The sequence below is a fragment of the Oreochromis aureus genome, linkage group 14 (assembly GCF_013358895.1).
Source record: "Oreochromis aureus strain Israel breed Guangdong linkage group 14, ZZ_aureus, whole genome shotgun sequence".
Lineage (NCBI taxonomy): Eukaryota > Metazoa > Chordata > Actinopteri > Cichliformes > Cichlidae > Oreochromis > Oreochromis aureus.
In genome coordinates this window covers 809,595-829,283 of record NC_052955.1, presented here as the reverse complement: position 1 = coordinate 829,283, position 19,689 = coordinate 809,595, and the positions used below count along the sequence as shown (strand labels likewise).

General features: G+C 45.5%; 2 protein-coding genes across 2 annotated transcripts; one reads left to right on the top strand and one right to left on the bottom strand.

Annotated features, from left to right (window-relative positions):
• Positions 1-5,668: 5,668 nt before the first annotated feature.
• On the bottom strand, positions 5,669-14,251 carry eif2a (eukaryotic translation initiation factor 2A). The gene is made up of 16 exons (XM_031759019.2): positions 14,044-14,251; positions 12,090-12,159; positions 11,920-11,991; positions 11,718-11,836; positions 10,928-11,027; positions 10,761-10,843; positions 10,602-10,675; positions 10,385-10,529; positions 10,191-10,307; positions 9,903-10,059; positions 9,532-9,616; positions 7,742-8,074; positions 7,542-7,655; positions 6,714-6,827; positions 6,532-6,597; positions 5,669-6,300 (listed from the first exon to the last, which is right to left on the bottom strand). Exons 1-16 carry the CDS (start codon positions 14,069-14,071, stop codon positions 6,235-6,237), a joined length of 1,743 nt encoding a protein of 580 aa, XP_031614879.1. The 5' UTR covers positions 14,072-14,251; the 3' UTR covers positions 5,669-6,234.
• Positions 14,252-15,741: 1,490 nt separating this feature from the next.
• On the top strand, positions 15,742-17,765 carry LOC116335349 (stress-associated endoplasmic reticulum protein 1). The gene is made up of 3 exons (XM_031759018.2): positions 15,742-15,922; positions 16,478-16,550; positions 17,290-17,765. The coding sequence occupies exons 1-3, from the start codon at positions 15,839-15,841 to the stop codon at positions 17,328-17,330; spliced, it is 198 nt and encodes a 65-aa protein (XP_031614878.1). The 5' UTR covers positions 15,742-15,838; the 3' UTR covers positions 17,331-17,765.
• Positions 17,766-19,689: the final 1,924 nt, after the last annotated feature.

Sequence of the window (19,689 nt, the reverse complement as noted above, 5' to 3'; positions counted from 1 at the left end):
AGGTTTTGTAGATTTTCTTTGTTCAGCAATAAATCTGTTTTGAGTTCACCGTTTTGTCTCCGGAGTCTGCACCTTGGGTCCTATTCCTGTCTGCACACAGCCGTAACATGACAGATTAAAGTCTAAATATAGAGTCCACTCTTTTTTTTTTTAAAATATTTAATAAAGTCTTCATCTTTAAGCAGTGATGTATTAAATCTCCAGTTTTTACTTGGCGTAGTATTATTCTTGTGCATTAGTGTTAAAGATACAGGAGCATGATCGCTGACAGCTATAGGGTGAATCTCAGTGTCTGAAATGTCCCTCAGCAGTGAGCTGCTGACCAAAAAATAATCCAGGTGAGAGGAGTGATGGACGTGAGAAAAAAGCATATTCCTTACTACTGGGGTGAAGGGAGCGCCATGCATCGCAAAGACCAAAGTCGCTCATATACTGTTTGATTATATTTGTGGACTGCCAATTACGCTGAGTTCCTGCTGTGTTGAGCCTATCCACTTCATTTAGTCCAAGGTTGAGGTCTCCCCCAAGAACAAGTGTGCCATCTAAGTGTTCAGAGAGTGCACTGAAAAAAAAACCATGAAAGAATGAGGGATCATCAACATTTGGACCATATACACTTACAATACATAGCTTTTATTGAGTTGGTTAAATATTTTTAACCTCTTTTCTCTGGAGCCAGCTCCATTTACATTCCATGTAACAAACCTCAGTGCACCCATAGATGTCTGTGTATAACTAGGGGTGTACGCTGTGTGTGTCGCTTAGACAGGTGGAGAGAGTACATCACTTGTTCATAAATAAAGAGAAGGAGAGAAAAAAAAATGTGTGGCGAGATGCTCCCTGAGTCTGACTATGTGTGTGCATATTTACTAATATGAGTACACTTGACTTAAGTGTGTGTATCCTGTAGGTCTGTGTGCACTGTCTGACGTAAATGTCCTGCCGTTGAGCGCATGACTGTGCGTGATCGTCCTGTGCGTATGTGTCGAAATAAAGGATGTTGTTTGTGGATGAGTGTGGAAGAAAACAAACGAGAAGAAAACAAAAACATTCCAATCAAACCATTGACGGAGAGTGACGGTGTAAATTCTGCTATGATGTCACACTTAAGTTGCGATTTGATACTGGTAAGTTAAACAGATGTTAATGCAAATTAGTGTGAGTGGATGGGAGAAGAGTGTAGTGGATTCTTATCTGGTGTGAAGTTGATACAGCCACGCAGTGATGTCGGTGTCGCGGTGGAGCTGTCCGTCCAGGTACAGCCGGCCCACAGCGATGACAGCGCGGGAGCCCTTCTGGATGAAGCCGCGTCGGATTGGGAAGAGGACCCTGCGTCGTTCCAGGATCTCTTTTGGGAACTGGTCATTTACGCTGAAGTCCGTTCCCTTTAATTCCCTGCCGCGACTTTTCACCTGTTCCTTTTGTTTGAAGTGGCCACGATAGGACGTGGTCTCCCGGCCGCAGCCCGCATGGGGCCGATGCGATGCACTCTATCAAAGGCGATGTTCTTTACGGTGTCCTCCGGCAGCTTCAGGAGGGTTTTGATGAAGCTTTTCACCGTGGTCTCCGCGTCCTCTCCAGAAAATACAAGATTATCTTGCATGCCACGAGCTTGTAGATCAATAACTGTCTCTTTTATTTTTTTATTTTCTCTATTTAGCTGGGTAACATTTTCAGTGAGACATTTGACCGACTCCCTTAGCGGCATTTTCAGCAGCGAGCGTTTCCACCTGCTGCTGGCTGAACTCCAGGGATTCTCGCAAGGATTTAAATTCCCGGTGAAGAAGCTCCACCAAGCACAGCCTTGCATCGAAACTGGACAATTGTTTGTTGATTGACTCTAGGATGTCTGCAATATCTTTGCCAGCTGGCGATGTTGTGCCAGGGGAATCTGCCGGGCGACATCTTTTCGATGATGGCATCTCAAGTTTGGCTGGGGAAGATGCACTCTGAGCCGCCTTCATTACGAGATCCTGGAAGCACTGATCAATGTAATCTTGGAGAGCCTCTAAACTCTCCCCGTTGTTCTCCAGGGTGTTGGAGATTATTTAGACAAATGTTGTTAGTTATAAGACAATTGATAAGTGTATTTGGTAATACTGAAGCTTAAGGGAATTTGTTCAAGTCTAAGCTACCATTCACTTTAAATTTCCGCCAAATTCTCCGGCGTCTGACGTCAGTTACAACATGAGTCGCTTACCTTGTCCGTCACTTACCTCTTACACCACACACATGACTGTGTTAATTGTCTGTTTGCGCTCACATGCGCGTGGTTATAAAGGTATTGATTACAGCTAACCGTGTCTGCAAACTGTGTTAATCAAAATAGGGGGCAGGCTGGTTCTGTTTTCCAAGCAGGGGTCTCGTTTACTGACAGTCTCCACTGTCGGTATGCAAGTGAACAGAGAGACCACATCAGAGGACTCTGTGGTTTCATCTGGACCGAGTTTCTGGACCTTGTTGGTGAAGTTCAGTTTTATTTATACAGTGTAAGGTGCTTTATAACGTAGACCCTACAATAATACACACAGAGAAAAATCAACAATCATATGACCCCCTGTGAGCAAAACTCCCTTTTAACAGGAAGAAACCTCCGGCAGAACCAGGCTCAGGGAGGGGCGGGGGCATCTGCTGCGACCGGTTGGGGTGATGGGGTGTGTTCCCCACAAGGGAAGGATACTGGCAAGGTGCTTGGAAATGATGTAGGTGAGTTTATACAGCTAACAATGGGTTGGTGTGTGGTTGGTGGCTCGGCTGCAGGGGAGGTTCAGGGTGTGGTGTCAGGGAAGGCTGCTTTTCACAAGCATCATTCAGTCTTCTCTGTTTCAGCAGTGGCCTGGCCGGAGAGGAGGAGAGAGCTGACAGAGCAGAGCAGCGAGCACTGCAAAGTGCTGAAGCGCACAGTGACAATAACATTGTGTATATAAAATAAAAAGCAAAAATCTGAGTCGTGTCGGGTCCTTTGGTTACAATCACCATCCAGGTAGAATCACCGACGGTTCACTACTTGGTCCCACCACAGCCAGGGTGCACTGATGCAGCGTGGACACTCGCTCTTTCATGTTCTCACAGTTTTCCTCGGCTCTGATTCAACATGTTTGATGATTTGTTTCTCTTTATGTAAACGAAAACATTTCCACCATCAGGATGTTTTTCCACTGAACACCAAAATCACTGATGTAAGAAAATCACATCACTGTTTTGTATTATTGTGCGAGCTCCAGTACAATATAATAATAATAATAATAATAATGCATTGGATTTATATAGCGGCACCCAAAGCGCTTCAATGACATTATTCATTCACGCTCACATTCACACACTGGTGGAGGCAAGCTACGGTTGTAGCCACAGCTGCCCTGGGGCAGACTGACAGAAGCGAGGCTGCCATATCGCGCCATATAAAGCGCCTTGAGGCGACTTCTGTTGTGATTTGGCGCTGTATAAATAAAATTGAATTGAACTGTTTTTAAACTGATTTCTGTGTTGTGTTGTAAAGCTGCTGTCCACCAGGGGGAGCTGCAGCTCCTGCACACCAGCCTGGACCCACACACATATCTGAGGCCTGTAAAGACAACTTACTGAAATCACATGTCAGACATTTAACTTCAGCTTTTACCTGGTAATTAAACTTTGTCCTGTCATAATGAAGGTGACACAACTGAGCCAATCAGAGGTAAATAAGATCTTTATGTGCCTTTTATGATTTTTGGTCATTTAACTTTGCATTTCAATTACAGTAATACAAACGCTCTCTTTCAAACCTCACTTGTTATATCCTGTGTAGCAGGTATCCTCAGTATACCCTCTGACACCACATCTGTCCACAACACACACTTAAAGGGATACGGGGTCCCCGGACCCCCTTATAACAGCCCCTGGCCCCACACCAGGGATTCTGTAGTCCTGCATCAGGAAAATTTACTTAACGGTTCACTGCACTGTTATGTGAGGAGGAGTGAGGAGAGAAGCAGCGGTCAACTTAGGAACTGTGTTGAATGACAGAGGCTCAGCAGGCAGCACTTCACATGGTTTTTCCATAAAAACGCCACCGTCGCAGCCGGGCACAAAACCAAGTCTGCTCTCCTTCTGAGGGTGACTGAGACCATCCAGAGTGCAAGAGCTTTTTTCCACACGGCCACTCTGATCACCAACAGTGTGTATTTGGAAGATGGTGAGCAGCTAGGAATATAATTGCTTATCAGTGCTCTCTTTCAAATCTGTTATGCTTCCTTCAGGATTTGCTAGATTAGCGGAGAGCATCTTCCACTATTAAAATGTATTTAGCTGCTATTTCAGCCTGTCATATTGGCTTTGGTATTGCACCAGTTGGCCGACATCTCTGAAAAGGTTTAAGAACAGGACGCACAGATTGAGGCCTACTGGTGAGCCTGTTGTTCCTCACATGTAGACAGGACTGAGGGGTATGTGTCCTGGGCTCACTCTCATAGAGGGAAGCCTGTAACAGCGGTGGTTATCACACTGGGTGGAAGAGGCTACTGTGATGGTGTGCAAGTCCCAGGACTGCAGTCTCGTGGGGCCTTTGGGAGTGTTTCTGTGGGACACATCTGCACACGCCGACTATGATTGTGTCACAGCTTTTATATATGTGTTATCATAAGGAATTATTTGTTTAAATAAATATATTTGTACACATAGGTATAACAGTTATTATTTACAGGTACAGACATCTTGACTTCATGTTTATTTTGCTGAAGAAACACGCAGATAGGACTCCAGCAGTTAAAATGTCTTGCTTGTACATTAACGTGGACCATGTTGTGAAGGTGTGTTTTTTCTTGTGTATGAGACGCGTTTATCTTGGCACAAAGAACAAGATTTTGTTGCACGCTATTATGGCGAGGTTTGGGCGTGATCAGGCTGTGAGGCCTGCGTTTGATAATCACGCAAAGGCTTTCAGTGAGCAATCTGCAGAAGCCTGGTTTATCTACCTTGTACAAGGTATTTGTTATACTTGTAATATTGTGCAAATTTGTAATGAATGGTGTTTAATTATTTTATATCTTAATTTAGAACACACAGGACTTTAAGGTTATTCATCTAGGACCTGCGACGTGTTTCGCTGCCACTGTTTTCTGTAATGACTGTGTGTTTAGTTCTCCGTTCACCAGCTTTTGTTGTGTTTGCGTGTCTTACTTTGAACTGACTGAAGGGCCTAAAGCATTTATGTTTGTAGTTTTCACGGCGTTCAATAAATGCAGCAAAGTGCCCGTCTTGAAGAAGCCATGCCTGTGTTGTGGAGTTACAATGATGATGCTCCATGTGACTGCACCCTCACTCGCACACTGAGTCCTTAGTGTGGGCTCCTAAAGACACGCAGACCTTGGGAAGCATTAACCTGCCTGGGTCGAGGAGTTACAGGCTTTGGTGCACGTAATCCGGGAGTGGCGCTGTTTCCCACAGCAAGATACTGAGTGCTGTTTGAAAGAGAAGGTTGGTTACTTGTATAACACCGGTTCTCTGAAAACTGAGTGAGATATCTCACCAAATTGCCCTACCTGCATGGGCAGAGGGCTGGGGATCCCCGTGTCCTTTGAAGTGACTGGACGGCCTCACACAGACCAATCACAGGAAGCGGAGGTGGTGGAGCTTCCATGATTGGTCACACCAGAGGGGGGTTACACAAGTGACCAAATTTTTTGTTGAATTTATTAGAAATAACTGCTTTATTTTCTTTTTATTACCAATAAAAAAAAAAAATGGAACAACTGTGAGGCAGAGAGGAAAAAAGTCTATTGGAAGTAGGGCAGTGACAAAGCTCGGCAGGTGTAGCCGAGTTTGTGTAAATGAATCCAATTAAAAGGAGCCGACTCTGGGGCACCGGGTTAGCTCAGTGGGAGAGCAGGTGACCGTAGTCGCAGAACAGCAGGCCTGGGTTCGAGTCCGACTTACTTTGTTGTCTATCAGCACTCCCACGGCCAAGGCCAAAAAACAAAAGCAGCTGACTCTGGTGACAAATAAAAACTGGTCTCGTGATCTGTTACAAAGTTTATTACTGGACAACCTCCAGCTGAGAGAGAGGAGCACTCGCCGCTCGCAGCCACAGGCAGGGCATGAACATAAAGAACAAACATCCACTCAGTTTAACCCTCTGGAGGCATGCCACACCTGTCAGATAAGCCCCGCCCCTCAACTAAAAACTCAATCACAGACGCCACTGTCCCTTTGAGTTCTGCAGGATGGGAGGCGTGGCCTGTAGCTCCCAGGGACCTCTTACTGTCCGATCTGCAGCTCCTGCAGCTCCTTCAGCAGCTGCTCCTCCTTCTGGATCTTCTCCACCTGCGGAGTAAAGGTTACGCTCAGAGTTAGCGTCGCTCTGCTCACAGCACCAAGATGTCAGCAATCAGTGACCAGTCATCATCTACAGCGTGATCACAGTTCCTCCACGCACCACCCAGGGCACGCTGATGACTGCGGTGCCCGGCGTTTGCCCCTCATGAGCCCACATTAGTTTGGGGGACATAAGTGTCAGGTCGTCTGCGTCAAACAGGCAGAAACAAAACACATCACCTGGTTCTTCTGCAGGACCTTCCCCGATGCCTGCTGCTCCTTCAGCTCCTCGATGGCCTTCAGTTTCTGAAACATACAAACATCACTGAGAGACTGGCCAATCAGAGCACCACACACCGCTGACCCCACCCCCAGGCTGAGATCCACCTGACTGACGTTCACAGAAATAAACCACCCTTCACCTTCTTTAAGTTCTTGATCTTCTTTTCCACCTCTGGGTCACCGCTGCTTGCCTCTGGTTGGCTGTTAGTGACAGGGGCGGGGTCAGTGGGAGGTTCTGGTTCTGGTTTCGTCTCCTGTTGAAATAATCAGATCAGCAGAGTTCTGAGTGACCACATGAACAATGACAGTGTTCACATAAAAAGGTGAGGCGCGCTCAGGTTGGCCCAGACGCCGATCACCACGTGTGACGCTGGAATCAACTCCCTGCTCATCTACTGACTGCCTCGAGCACCTTAAAACATGGCAGAACCCGGAATAACGGGAATGCTGGCAGGCGGTGTGAGTCAGATCCAGGTGAGAGCAGACAAAGATCCTCCACACCTGAAACTTTAAACTGAAGCCCAGCTGGCAAACGAGGCTGAAATGATCAGTCAGGCTTTTCCTGTTTTTAGCTCGCAGATTAATATCAGCAGATCACATGATCACACATCAGCTGATGATGAAGAAGCCTGTCAGCTTCTTCGTCATCATCCTCTCTGCCTATCCTCATCCTCTGCAATGGTTCAGTGACACATGAATTTAATCGGGTGTTATCAGACGCTGAATATCAGATATTTTATGTAAACAAGTGTTTCACAGTAAAAGGCAAACTTTAAAGTGCTTTTAATTTGAAAATGGCACAGCATGTGTAGTGTTCGTATAAACAGCTGATGCAGGAACTTAAAGAGAGCAGGGGCAGGTGATCGACTGCTTCTCCAGCAGCAGACGTGAGGCAGACGTCGAGTGAGCAATGGAGTGACGGATTTCAGCACCTGTGCTCGCACGTATGTCACACTTTCGAGTCTCACCTGCTTCGCTGCCTTCTTTGCTTCTCGTTTCCTCTGATTCTTCAGAGCAGATTTAGAGAGACTCTTCTCTCCCGAAGCTCCGGGACGAAGGTCCTGAGGAGGCTCGTCCTCGTGCTGACAGACGGGGAAAGACAGGTGAGGTAAGGTTACCATAACGACGACTTCTGCCTAAATAAACCAGAAAGCCATCGTCATCTTACCAGTTTGGAGCTGGGTGTGGCGGGCAGGTGTCTCAGTGCAGGTGGCCGGTATGCCTGTGTGGGCGGGGCCTGCGTGGACCCCAGCTGGCTGGGCGCTGCCTGGTACTTGATCGGTCGCTCGGGGAAGCTGCCATCGGGGAGCAACTGCCAGCGCACCTCCCACAGCTCCGAGCCGGCCGCCACGTCCCATTTTTGAAGCACGGAGCCGGTGTAGTGCCAGATCTTATAACCGTTACTGACCCGCAGCCGAGGAGAGCAGGTCGCCGTGACGATATGCTCACCATCGGGACACCAGGAAAAATGAGTGGCGTCTGGCGCCTGAGGTTTGGACACCTTGGACGAGACAGGTGAGACTGGTGAAGCCAAAAACGATGACGATGGCGTTTAAAGACAAACCGATGGACAAGACGCCAACTTGTTTGAATAAATCACCGATTCTTCCTATAAAACTGCCTGTAACAGGACGGCTCAATGAGGGCTGGGTTTAAAAAAATCGATTTGAGCTCAATTCATTAAATCCTGAATGAGTTTTACATATAAATATTTTATCAGAAACATCAGAATCTCAGGTTCAAGCTCACAAAACTATTTTGGCAAACAGCTCAAACGATTAAAGAGCAGGTAAAAACAGTAACCACAGAGCGTGGATCGTCCACAGACACGCCGTCGGGGCTGAAAGTCGACCGCTCACAGATTCTGAAGCTGCAGGTTTCGTCACTCTGACCAAAACTGACTGAACCAGCAGCAAAAGAAGATCAAACTACGCTTCACGTTTGATAAACATGCTCATTAACTCCCTCTGACTTTGGCTGCTTTACTTCCTGCACAGCTCTCTCTCTCAGTGCACTCAGAGACCAGTTTACCATCAAACCTCTGTTTTCTGCATTATTCTCTGCTGCTGTGCTCAGTGCTGTCGGCCTCTGACAGCAAAGCCTCATTTCTGCTGTTCAAACTGAACAAATGGAAACTTTTACAAATGATTGCTCAGCTGTGTCTGTAATCAAACCTCTGTAACTTTGCTCTGCTTCACTCAGCAGCATCAGGTCACGTTCACATGTTGATTCATGGTTTGCTTCAGTTTTTGATCGACTGCAGAACATTTTTAAGGTTATCTGCTATAAAAAGCCAGGACAGAAAAATCTGCTTCATGTTTTTCTGTTTTATCCTCAGTTACTTTTAAATTTCCAAGGTTTAGAGGGTTCTTTGGACAGCACACATCTAAATGATCAGAATTATATTATTTCTGACAGTCTGAGTCAAAACTGAGCTGAATTGAATCAGTGATGATACGAGCTGTAAATGAGAGCATCGCTTTGACATGTGATAACAGAAACACACAAACATGACGGAAAATACGTACGAAACAATAAAACTGTGTAATGACACACTTAAATAAAAAAAGCTTCAGCAACAGTCAAATCAGACTGAACATCATCCACAACCACAGATGGTTGTGGATGATGGGATCCAACAGCTCTCTTTTACATGTTTTGTGTGCTTGGTTTGAGGCTCCACCATCGTGGCCGGGTCAGAACTTTGTGACCTGGCCTGGTGTCCCTCAGGGCTCCAGTCAGCACCCCCTATGACTCTCATGTGTGAGCTGACAGCGTGTTGGTGATTTATTCCTAAAAAGAGCTAAAGAATGAAACTCACAATGGGCGTGTGCTTCAGCACTAACCACATGGCGCTGTGACGCTCACAGGAAGTGAAACACTGATCCACTGAAGGTCCATTTACCTGCTGCTTTTTGACCCACCCCCACCCTCCCTCCGCAGGTGTTTTTCCCTCACCTGTTTGTAGTTTTTCGCATCCCAGACCTCCATCTGACCTCGCAGGTTGCCGAAGCCGGCCAGGATCAGGATGTGGCCCTGAGGGCTACAGACAGGGAGACAGACCAACATCCAGCAGTTTAAGGTTTGACATCCAGCCTGATTTCTCCTCACAGTAAAAAGCTACCAATCAGGCGCAGCCTCTCACAGGAAGCATCCCATCCTACTGGCTACACTGGGTCAGGAGGTTTTGGTAGGCGTTACCCGGCTGCGCACCGAGCAGCCAACCACGTCTTCTGCTGCAGTGATATGACTCCACCGTCACGGTGGCGTCATTAACAGATCTGACCAAAGAGGCGCTAAAACGCCGTCAAGCACAGGCGGATTCTCACCTGTAGTAGGCTGCGTTTCGCGGTCCGGTCCCAAAGTCGTAGACGGGGTCACATTTGAGGTTGAAGACGGTGGCTTTGGCCGGCATGAAGCCATACACCACGCAGAACTCGGTGGAGCTTGGACTCCACGCCACGTCGTAGATTGGGCCGTTCTTCGCTGTTTCAAAGCGATAAAGAAAAAGTTGTTACACAAACCTTTCCTGTCGCTATCGCCATATTTTACCCCTCAGGTGACCAACGCTGGCGCCGCAGCGAGAAGCTAAACTGGGAAGTAAAAGGAGGATTTACATAGCTGGACCAGCGCCGTCTCTCCATTAACGCCGAGGTAATGCAGCGTCTGCTCTCCATAGTACGACGCGCCGGTTTTATCCACTTCAGTACTCGCCGTCACCAGCACGGCCGAGGCTGCGGGACAGACAGGCGGGTTAACGTCAGCGCTCACAGGGGTCATGGTTCTAGCTGTCTGGACTCGGGACGCCTACCTTTCTTGTTCCAATGCATCGTCACTCGGTCGGCCTTGAAGAAGCTCTTGTTGGCGAGCGCAGCTGTCGGGCCTCCAAACGCCGGGTACTGATACAGGCGGACGAACGAAGGCGCTCCTTTGCTGCCTGGAACGTAGACGGCAACCTGACGGGGACAGACGGGTGGGTGGGACCGTATTCATGTAGAATGAACTATGCTTCTGGACGCTCTGCTCACCTTGCTAGGCTGAGCTCCAGGCGACAGCGCAAAGTCGGACACCTTCTGCATGTGGAGCTTGTTGGCGATGGAGTCTGGGGAAAAAGATGGTGCAGACATCAGCTGCTGGTTGCATAGCGACAGAGCGAGCCGCCGGCTAAACACTGCACGCGTCCTTACCGAAGTCGTTGTTCTCATAGAAGTGCAGCTCGTTGTTGACGATCCTCACGCAGATCTTCTCATCTTCAGACCAGCTGGGACACCTGCAGACCACCACAGACATCAACACTGACAGGCAACAACCAATCAGTCGATCAATCAATCAGTCAGAGTGCGTCGGGACTGACCACGACTCAACCTTCTTCTGATAGAGGGCTTTGATGAGTCGTCCGCTGCGCAGCTCCCACAGCTGGAGGTTGGCTTCCCCCTGAGGACTGTCCTGAGTCTCTGCAGTGTCACAGAGTCAACTTTATTTAAACAGCACCGACACACCCGACACTCAAACACGCCGATCAGCAGAAAAACTGACAATTTAGATTCAAGCACAGCAACTTTCTTTCTTAAAAACTGTTACCTGCAGCAGGCCACACCCCCACACAAACTAAAGCCATGTGCTGCTGACACCTGAAAGAGTCGGCGTGGGTTTAACCCACACAGGAAATGTCCCTTTCCACCAGACTCCATTCACAAAAACAGTCATCTAACCTCAGAACACGAGCTCTGTGACCGTTCAGCCAGAACACATACTGACGTCTTTACCTGTGAATTATTTTTACATATAAAAAGGTAAAAACAGCACCACCAGGTGTGCAGACAGCCCTCACCTGTAAACGCCTACAGAACTCATTTTCTTTGTTTGGATAAAATTAAACATGCCATGCTGCAGGAGAGAGGCTCCATGCAGACACAGGCACACCTGCCTGCACACGTGCCTGCACAGAGGAACAAAGAGGAGTATCTGCGCAACCGGTCCAGTGTCACTGTCTCTGTCACCGAGCAGAGTCTGCAAACACCTGAGGAATGTTTTTGTCACATGACATCAGTCTACCTGTCCGGGTATAGAAGGACTCATGACCTCATGTGAACTTATTTTTATTAATCTCTCTATGGACGTGAAACTCCCTCCTCGTCTCTTACTTGTGTACAGTTGCCAGGTAACCAGGATGTTGTTCAGTGGGGAAAACTCCAGCAGGGCCGTCTTCGGGAGGTCAAAGGTCGACACCACAGCGCCATCTGAGGGGTTTACAACTGAGACACTGAAGTACAGGCAAACAGAGGGTTAGAGGTCAGACAGGGTGCAAGACAGTTGTTACTCGCAGGGATGGAGAGGCGGTCCTACTTTTGTCCGTTACACCAACCAAAGAGTGTCCCGTCTCTGCTGAAGGTCACACATCTGCTGGGCCGGCAGTCCCTGCCACACACACACACACACACACACACACACACACTGTAATCAAACAAACTGTGTCCGTGTGTGTTGGTGACAGGGTGCGTAGGGGGTGGGGTTACCTCTGAAAAGCTGCATGTGGCTCACAGTGGGGGGGGCCTCGGAGCAGAGACGTGCCATCGGATCCTCGCACTGAAACACAAACACACCAAAAGTATGTGGACGGCTCACTGACGCGTCTGTGACTCCTGTGCACTGACGTTAGCTCAGCGCTGTGAGGGAAGGTCTCACCGTCATCGATGCTCTCTAATATTTTTGAACTTTTTTTAATTGTTCATTCCTACATTGTTTATTGTTAGGATCTCAAATGTAAAACTGATTTTCATCGGAGCTTTTATTTTAGTTAACTGTAATTTTAACTTAAACATTTTCAGTTATTTCTTTATGTTCGCTGTATTGCAGTCAGACTGTTATGAGTCAACATCTCTTCGTGTTGACAGAGATTTGGAGAATCTGTGAGACTGAAATTAAATTCTGAACTAGAAAAATTTGCATTTCCTGCGAAAATGCTGTGTGGATGCCTTAACGCTGAAGCTGTCTGCTGAAAAACTGAAAAAGATGAAAAGTTGCAAAAAGTTGTATGGTGGTGAAAAAAAAAAAAAAGTCGCCCTGAGCAGGATTCAAACCTGGCCGTTCTGGGCTCAAGGCAGCTACTCATCTCACTGAGCCAAAGTCATTCTCACAAAGAATAGGTGGAGAGACGGACAATTCTGCTGAAATGAGCAGAAGCTGCTGAGAATTGTGCTGATAAGAGCTGAAAAGGCTGAAAATTTTGCAGAAAAGAGATGAATCAGCAGAATTTGGGCTGAAAAGAAGTGAAAATTCTGAAAATTCTGCTAAAAGAGTTCAATCAGCAGAACTTCTGCTGAAAAGAGGTGAATGAGAATTCTGCTGAAAAGAAAAGGAATGAATGAGCAGAATTCTGCTGAAAAGAGGTTTTTGCTGAAAACAGCTGAAAAAGCTGGTATTCATGCTTAAAAGGGGTGAAAAAACTAAAAATTCCGCTGAAAAGGGGTGAAAAAGCTGAAATTTGTGTTAAAAAGAGTTAAAAAAGTTTAACTGTAAACTCAAAGAAATGTTGCCATAAGCGGGATTTGAACCCCGGCCTCCCAGTCTGAGAACGGATGCTCATCTCACTGAGCTAAAACACAGGTCAACCCGGCAAGGAAAATCAGTGAGGCCACCTATAATATGGCAGAAATGGGCAAAAAATATTGCAAAAAAATTTCAATATCTCAAAAAGTATAGAAGTTATGAGCACCAAAAGTCATAGCCGGAAAGAGCAGAAAGAGCAGAATTTTTAAAGATTTGAACGGTGAAAATAGCACAAAAACTGTGGGAGTAGTACAGAAGCAACTAGAAGAATAATAATAAAGAAGAAAGAGAAACAGGAAAACAATAGTGTGGAAGCCCTTTTAGGGCATCCACACAATAATAAAGATAAAGAATAAAGAGAAACAGCAACTCAATAGTGTGGAAGCCCTTTTAGGGCATCCACACAATTATTCTTGCACCGTTATTGTAAACAGATCAGATTAAAGCGGCTCGCTCCTTCAGCGGTGAGATGCTGTTGAAAACAGATGCTTTACAACAGGGGTGTCCACACATCGGCTCTAACACAGACCCTAACGCAGCTGCTGCTCTGGTGTTTTAAAGCTCTTAATACCCAAAACCTCACTGACGTCAAACAGAAAACAGCGTGGGAAAATTCAACCAGCTCAGTTTTATTAACGGAAACACACACGGGCGTTATATTAGAGCCGAATCAACCCAAAGACTCCACCGATTTAAAAACTTGCAACATTTTCAGTCCGAGCGCACATGACTTTGTTATATTCGCACAAATTAATATTTTATCCGATTCCTTACAGGGTTTGGCGGGCTGCTGGCTCTACCTAACAGCACGGAGGTTTACGCTGGTCGTGGCAGATGTGTCGACTTTGTGTCGCTGTCCGTGAGTTTTTGAAAAGACAGACATTTTTTTTTATAAATCAAAATAAACAAAAATGTACCCACCTGCCAGCAACGGGACGGGGGGCGCCATGTTTACATGTGCCGGAAGAAGAAAACAGCATCCCGGAAATGCGTCAGATCACCGAGAGGTAGGTCTATCAGCGCCACGTCAGCAGACAGTCAGTGACACGTCGTTAAAAACTGAAAAGAAGACGCTTACTTTAACATTAATTAACATTTAATTAACGATTCTCTGATAAACGCGAGCTTATAAGATCAGCCACGTTCAACAATTATCATTAAATATCTTTTTTTTTTGATTTTGTAAATTTGCGGTCAAAGCTACATCAAAAGTGTCGGACACTGACTAAAAGGGATTCCACTTCCGCTTTCAAAATAAAAGGCATCTGAAAGCGAAGGAAGGGTAGGAAAAATTTAGGACCTCAGTTGAAAAGTTTTATTTAAATCAACTTTGTAAAAACAGTTTAACCTACCTCCTTCTCCGTACTTTCAGGGGTTTTGGGAATTCAAATCTGAGAAGACCTTTTAATTGCCATATTTGGAGTTCCAATGACCCCTCTTAATATAACTCCCCAAGCAAACTGAGATCTTGGCTTTTTGTTCCCTTCTTGCTAGACGCTGTATTTTACTTCTTTGGCAATCTCCAAAGATCTCTTCTGCATCGCAATGGCTTAATACTGTCCAGACATTTTTGAGGGTGGAGAAGATCTCACTCACAGTGAAAGGTAGTTCTGCAAAATTTATCCACAAGTGGACACCCTTTGTGGAATATCTCAAATCTTTTCCTTAGTATTTAGAACAATGCAATGTACCCACCCTGCAACGAGATTAAGAAGAATTTGAAATTTACTCTTTTTTAATGTAGACATAGGATTTAAATAAATAAAAAAATTAGAGGCGGGGGTTATTGTTTAATTTTAATGTTTGTTTTTTATTTGTTTTATTTTTTACTTTAGTTTTTACTTTATTTTATTTATTTATTTAATATTTATTTATTAATATATTATTTATTTAATATTTTTCTAATTTACTTACTTTTTTCTTCTGTTTTTTCAATTTTCTGTTCTTGTGTTGGTATGATGTTTTTTGTATTTTAATTTGTCTTTTGTTTAACAAGAAAAGGTCAAATGTTTGAGAAAATATGTCATGTAAGATGCATACAATATATATAAGTTTGTATAATCTCTTGATAAACAAAAGAAAAACTTTACAAAAACAACAGTTTAAACAGTAACACTGAAATGGCATGAGAGAAACCCACAGTGGAGAGAGGAATTTTTTTTAAAACACACATTTTATCAGAATTTTCACTGAATCTGGAATTGCTTTATATGGTTGTAAATAAATAAATTGTATGGGTATTAAAAAGATATAGATGAAAAAATGTGAACCTTTCCTTCTGACTGGTTGCAAATCATTAAAAACTGATAATGAACAGTTGAACCTATTTTATACTTTATAAATTACAGCCTACAAATTAAGTAACTATAAAGGGTTCAAAATAAAAGCTAACAGATATTACATCACCAGTTATTACGGCACAGAAAGGATATAAAACTTTATTTAAACACGATAAAAATGGATCCACGTCCTCTTGAACGGCAGACTACAGCTGGCTTTAATTTTGAAAGGGCCTGCAGGAAATCATGTTTGCGCAGTAAGGCACTTTCCGTGGAGTCCACGCGACCAGGGGCGTGACCAGCACCAAAAGGGGCGGGGCGTCAGGTTTTTGAGTACGTAGACAAACGAGAGTCGGTCCCAGTGCGTGAAGCAGCAGAGCGACGAGCGCGAGGACGAAACGACGACAAACAAACAAACAAACAACAGCGACGACAAGATGGTGGCCAAACAGAGGATCCGCATGGCGAACGAGAAACACAGCAAGAACATCACGCAGAGAGGAAACGTGGCCAAGACGACGGTGAGTTAAACCGGCATCATCATCGTCAGGGCGAAGAGCGCGAGCCGAAACTGATCGATAGCTGATCAGAAACCGATCGATCGCGTGAGGATCCGTCGGCAGGTTCAGTCAGGCCAACTTCAGGAGCACCTGAGCTCCTGTACAGACAGGCTGCAACAGATGGTTTTAAAAACGGGAAAAGCCAAAGGTCAAAGGTCAAAGATGACCGTTTTAAAGGTGAGACGCTTTAAAAGTGTCTCCACAGGAGAGTAAAGCGCAGGCATTGATCACAGCTGATCGAGTTTAGAGCTAATGTAACTCAGAAGTCTGAGAATTCCAGAGAAACGGGCTGTCCGTGAAGGCAGCACACTTGGAGATGGTCCCAGCAGGCCTGGGAGAAAGGTGGGGTACACCTGGACAGGTCTAGTTTTAGTCACCATCAGATTCAAACCCACAACCTTCCTGCAGCGAGGCGACCGTGATAACCGCTGCTCCACCCAATCGACAATAAACACAGATCGGGATGAGTGTGAAGGGCTGATCAATAAAGTGTGTGTGTGTGTGTTTGTGTTTCAGAGGAGCCTCACCGATGACAAAGGTGTGGGGCCGTGGCTGCTCGCCCTCTTCATCTTCGTCGTCTGTGGATCCGGTGAGTCCTCCTCTTCTTCTTCTGTCATAAATGATTTTCTGGTTTATGAAAGTTTTAAATAACTGATGACTAAAGTGCTGGAAATGGGCGGGGCCTGTCCCTGTGATGTCATGGCACGCCGTGCTGATGTGACCTTTAATCGATGAAGAGCACCTGGTGCTTCATGTGTGTTTAACCAGGCTGATCTGAGCACACTCAGACGTGATCACAGAGGTCATGTCAGGTTATCTTTAATGGAAACTAATTTTAAAAAATATATTTAAAATTTATTTAAAATAATATAAAATCAAAGGGAAAAAATGCTTTAAAAAAGTGCTAAAAATGTCATAAATATTCAAATAAACTGAATATTTTAACTTTAGAGCTAAAAAATAATAATAATATTACTAATGGATTGGATTTCATATAGCACTTTTCAAGGCACCCAAAGCGCTTTACAATGCCACTATTCATTCACTCTGGTGGAGGCAGCTACAGTTGTAGCCACAGCTGCCCTGGGGCAGACTGACAGAGGCGAGGCTGCCATAGCATTAATACTAAAAATAAGTTTGTTTTTTAAGTAAAAATAAGATAAAAATGTAAACAAATTCTTTAAATAATATCAAAAGGATAAAGAATTACATTTTCCAAGTGAAATCATTTTTCAAATAACTCGAGTGATAAAATGATCAGTGATTATTATTTTATTCTGAATAAAGATGTGAAACGCAGTAACGCTGATGTCTCGCCTGTCCTGCAGCCATCTTCCAGATCATCCAGAGCATCAGGATGGGCATGTAGAGTGACGTCATTGACGGGGGCGGGGCCACGGAAGGCGCGGCGAACGCCAACACCATCGGAGCGCCGTGTTGCCACCCCAACCCGACCAAAACATTCCTGAACTCTGACCGCGGTCACCTGAGCAGACCAACCCCCTGCCCCCCCTCCTCAAACAAACCCCGCCCCCTGATACCAGCCTGTTATCTGTTGATTTAACCTGTCGCCACCCACTGTCCTTCTCACAGTGTTCATGTTTCACTCTGTGCCTTTCTGTGTATACCTGAGCTTTGGCCACGCCCCCCTGCGGGGCCAGCTGCAGACCAAAGTGATGGTGGCGTCTGGACATGAAGGTCTTTTGAATCAGAAGGTAGTGAGGAGCTCACAGGTGAGCCTGCACCGTGTGCAGCTGCACCTGAACATTCCCGTTCACTCAATAAAGTTCACTTTGAATACGGAGCGCCGTGTGTGTGTCATGTCTAAGCCCCGCCTTTCCTCGCTCACCAAGTCAAAGCTGTCGGCGCGATCGTCTCTAATCAGTCATCAGGCCTGAGACGGCGACTTCGTCAGAGTCAGACCTCTGTATCTGTGAGTGTACTGTAGTTCCTGATTACATCACAGCGATCAGTCGGTGGTCACTGGTGGGTGTGACGGTGTCACAGTTGCAAAGATGATGAAATTATTTTCAGACTCAAACTGAAATGAGCGTGTTTACAGTGTAATCAGATTACATTTACCCTCACAGGAGGGTCGGTCGCTGAGTGATGTCACAGGTTTCAAATCAAAGGTAACGTTAGGACTCACGCTCTGACGAGGACCGTCAGCTGTTCCTCTGAGGTCTGTGATGATGTCATGAACTGACTGATCAGCTGATCAGTGTTGAAGCTTCTTCCTGGATCAAGGCCTGTGCTGACCTCTGACCTCTTACTGTGCTGTTACTCTGACCAATCAGGTCTGAGCAGCTTTGGTGTAGTTGGTTCATCCTCCAGGGGGCGCTGCAGATACTTCCATGCAGTTAAAATAATTTTGTTTCATCAAAGTAACAATTGACTATGTGCACGTTAGCATATGCTACTTCCGGTGCGGAAACTCCTGTGGGGAGCTTTGTTTCCGGTGTCCTATTCGCGCCTTGTTTACGGTCCAAAACAAGTTAAGCAAATGAATGAATCAAGCGGCGATTTACATTTCTATAGATGTTTTGGGCATTTACCCAATATACCTGTAAATGATGTTCATCGACTTGTCGATATTTTTCCCCCGCACCTCAGGGCAAAAGAGAAAAGGGATTCAAATGTTATATTTCTCAGCTGTCCCTCGTTTATGGCGGGTGTTATGTTCTAAAAATAACCAGCGATGGGTGAAGTCAAGTAGCAAGTTTTATTTTTTGATGCGTGGACATCGTGGACATCCAGTACTGCACTTCAGAGTCACACTGCTAGCGATCGATGCAGCGATTCTGTACTGTACAGGAGAGACGTCACGGAGGAGATCGTCTGCAGCGATCAGGAGGCAGGATGTGATGTAAAAAAACAAACAAAATAAGCATGCAAACTTGCACTAAAAATCTGCGAAACAGCGAGGTGAAAGGTGAACTGCGTTATAGCGAGGGACCACTGTAATTTTGAAGGTAAGTCACAACACACCCTTCATAAATACTAATGTAGAGAAACCCTCACCAGCAATCGTTCATTTTTTTGTGTGGCTTTTTTTCATGGTTTGTTAACATGCTGTGTAGGTGTGTACTTGACTAGCTGATATCGACATAATGGGGAAATATCTGGTTTGACTATCGTTCACCTGTAGTTTGAATGCTGAACATTTGCCTGTTTAAATGTCTTCTGCATGCAGTAATGCAGTTCTGCTTGTGTTGAGTGATGTAAACAACTGATCGATCTAAACTCTTTAAACGTCAAAATTGATCATTAGATTTTTTATGACACAACAGTGGTGAGTGTTCCCACCTTCTCCTCTTTGTAACTTAACGCGATCTTTCCGTTTTCGAGTTTTGGACATGATTTTGGAGTATATCTTCGCAGTAGCGATTGACCGCAAAGTAAAGCTACCGGAAATGTACAACCCCACATCCGGTCTCAAACCAGGAAGTTAGCATTTTCTCGTGCACAGGGTCTATTCCTCACCCCTCAGTTTATTTATTACACATTAGCTGCGTCTCAGTTCATAGGCTGCGTGCTCCTGAGGACCCGGCCTTCGTCGTCTATGTGGGCCGGGTCCTCTGAAGGCTGAAGTGAGCGACTGTGAAATTGGACGGTCTAACTTTCTGATCTGCGTCACCGCCGTCTTGGTGGAGTTTAATAAACTCGGCCGTCTGCTCCTTGCTATCTAAAATATAACAGGACACTGGAGTAAACCGTAGACCGTCTCA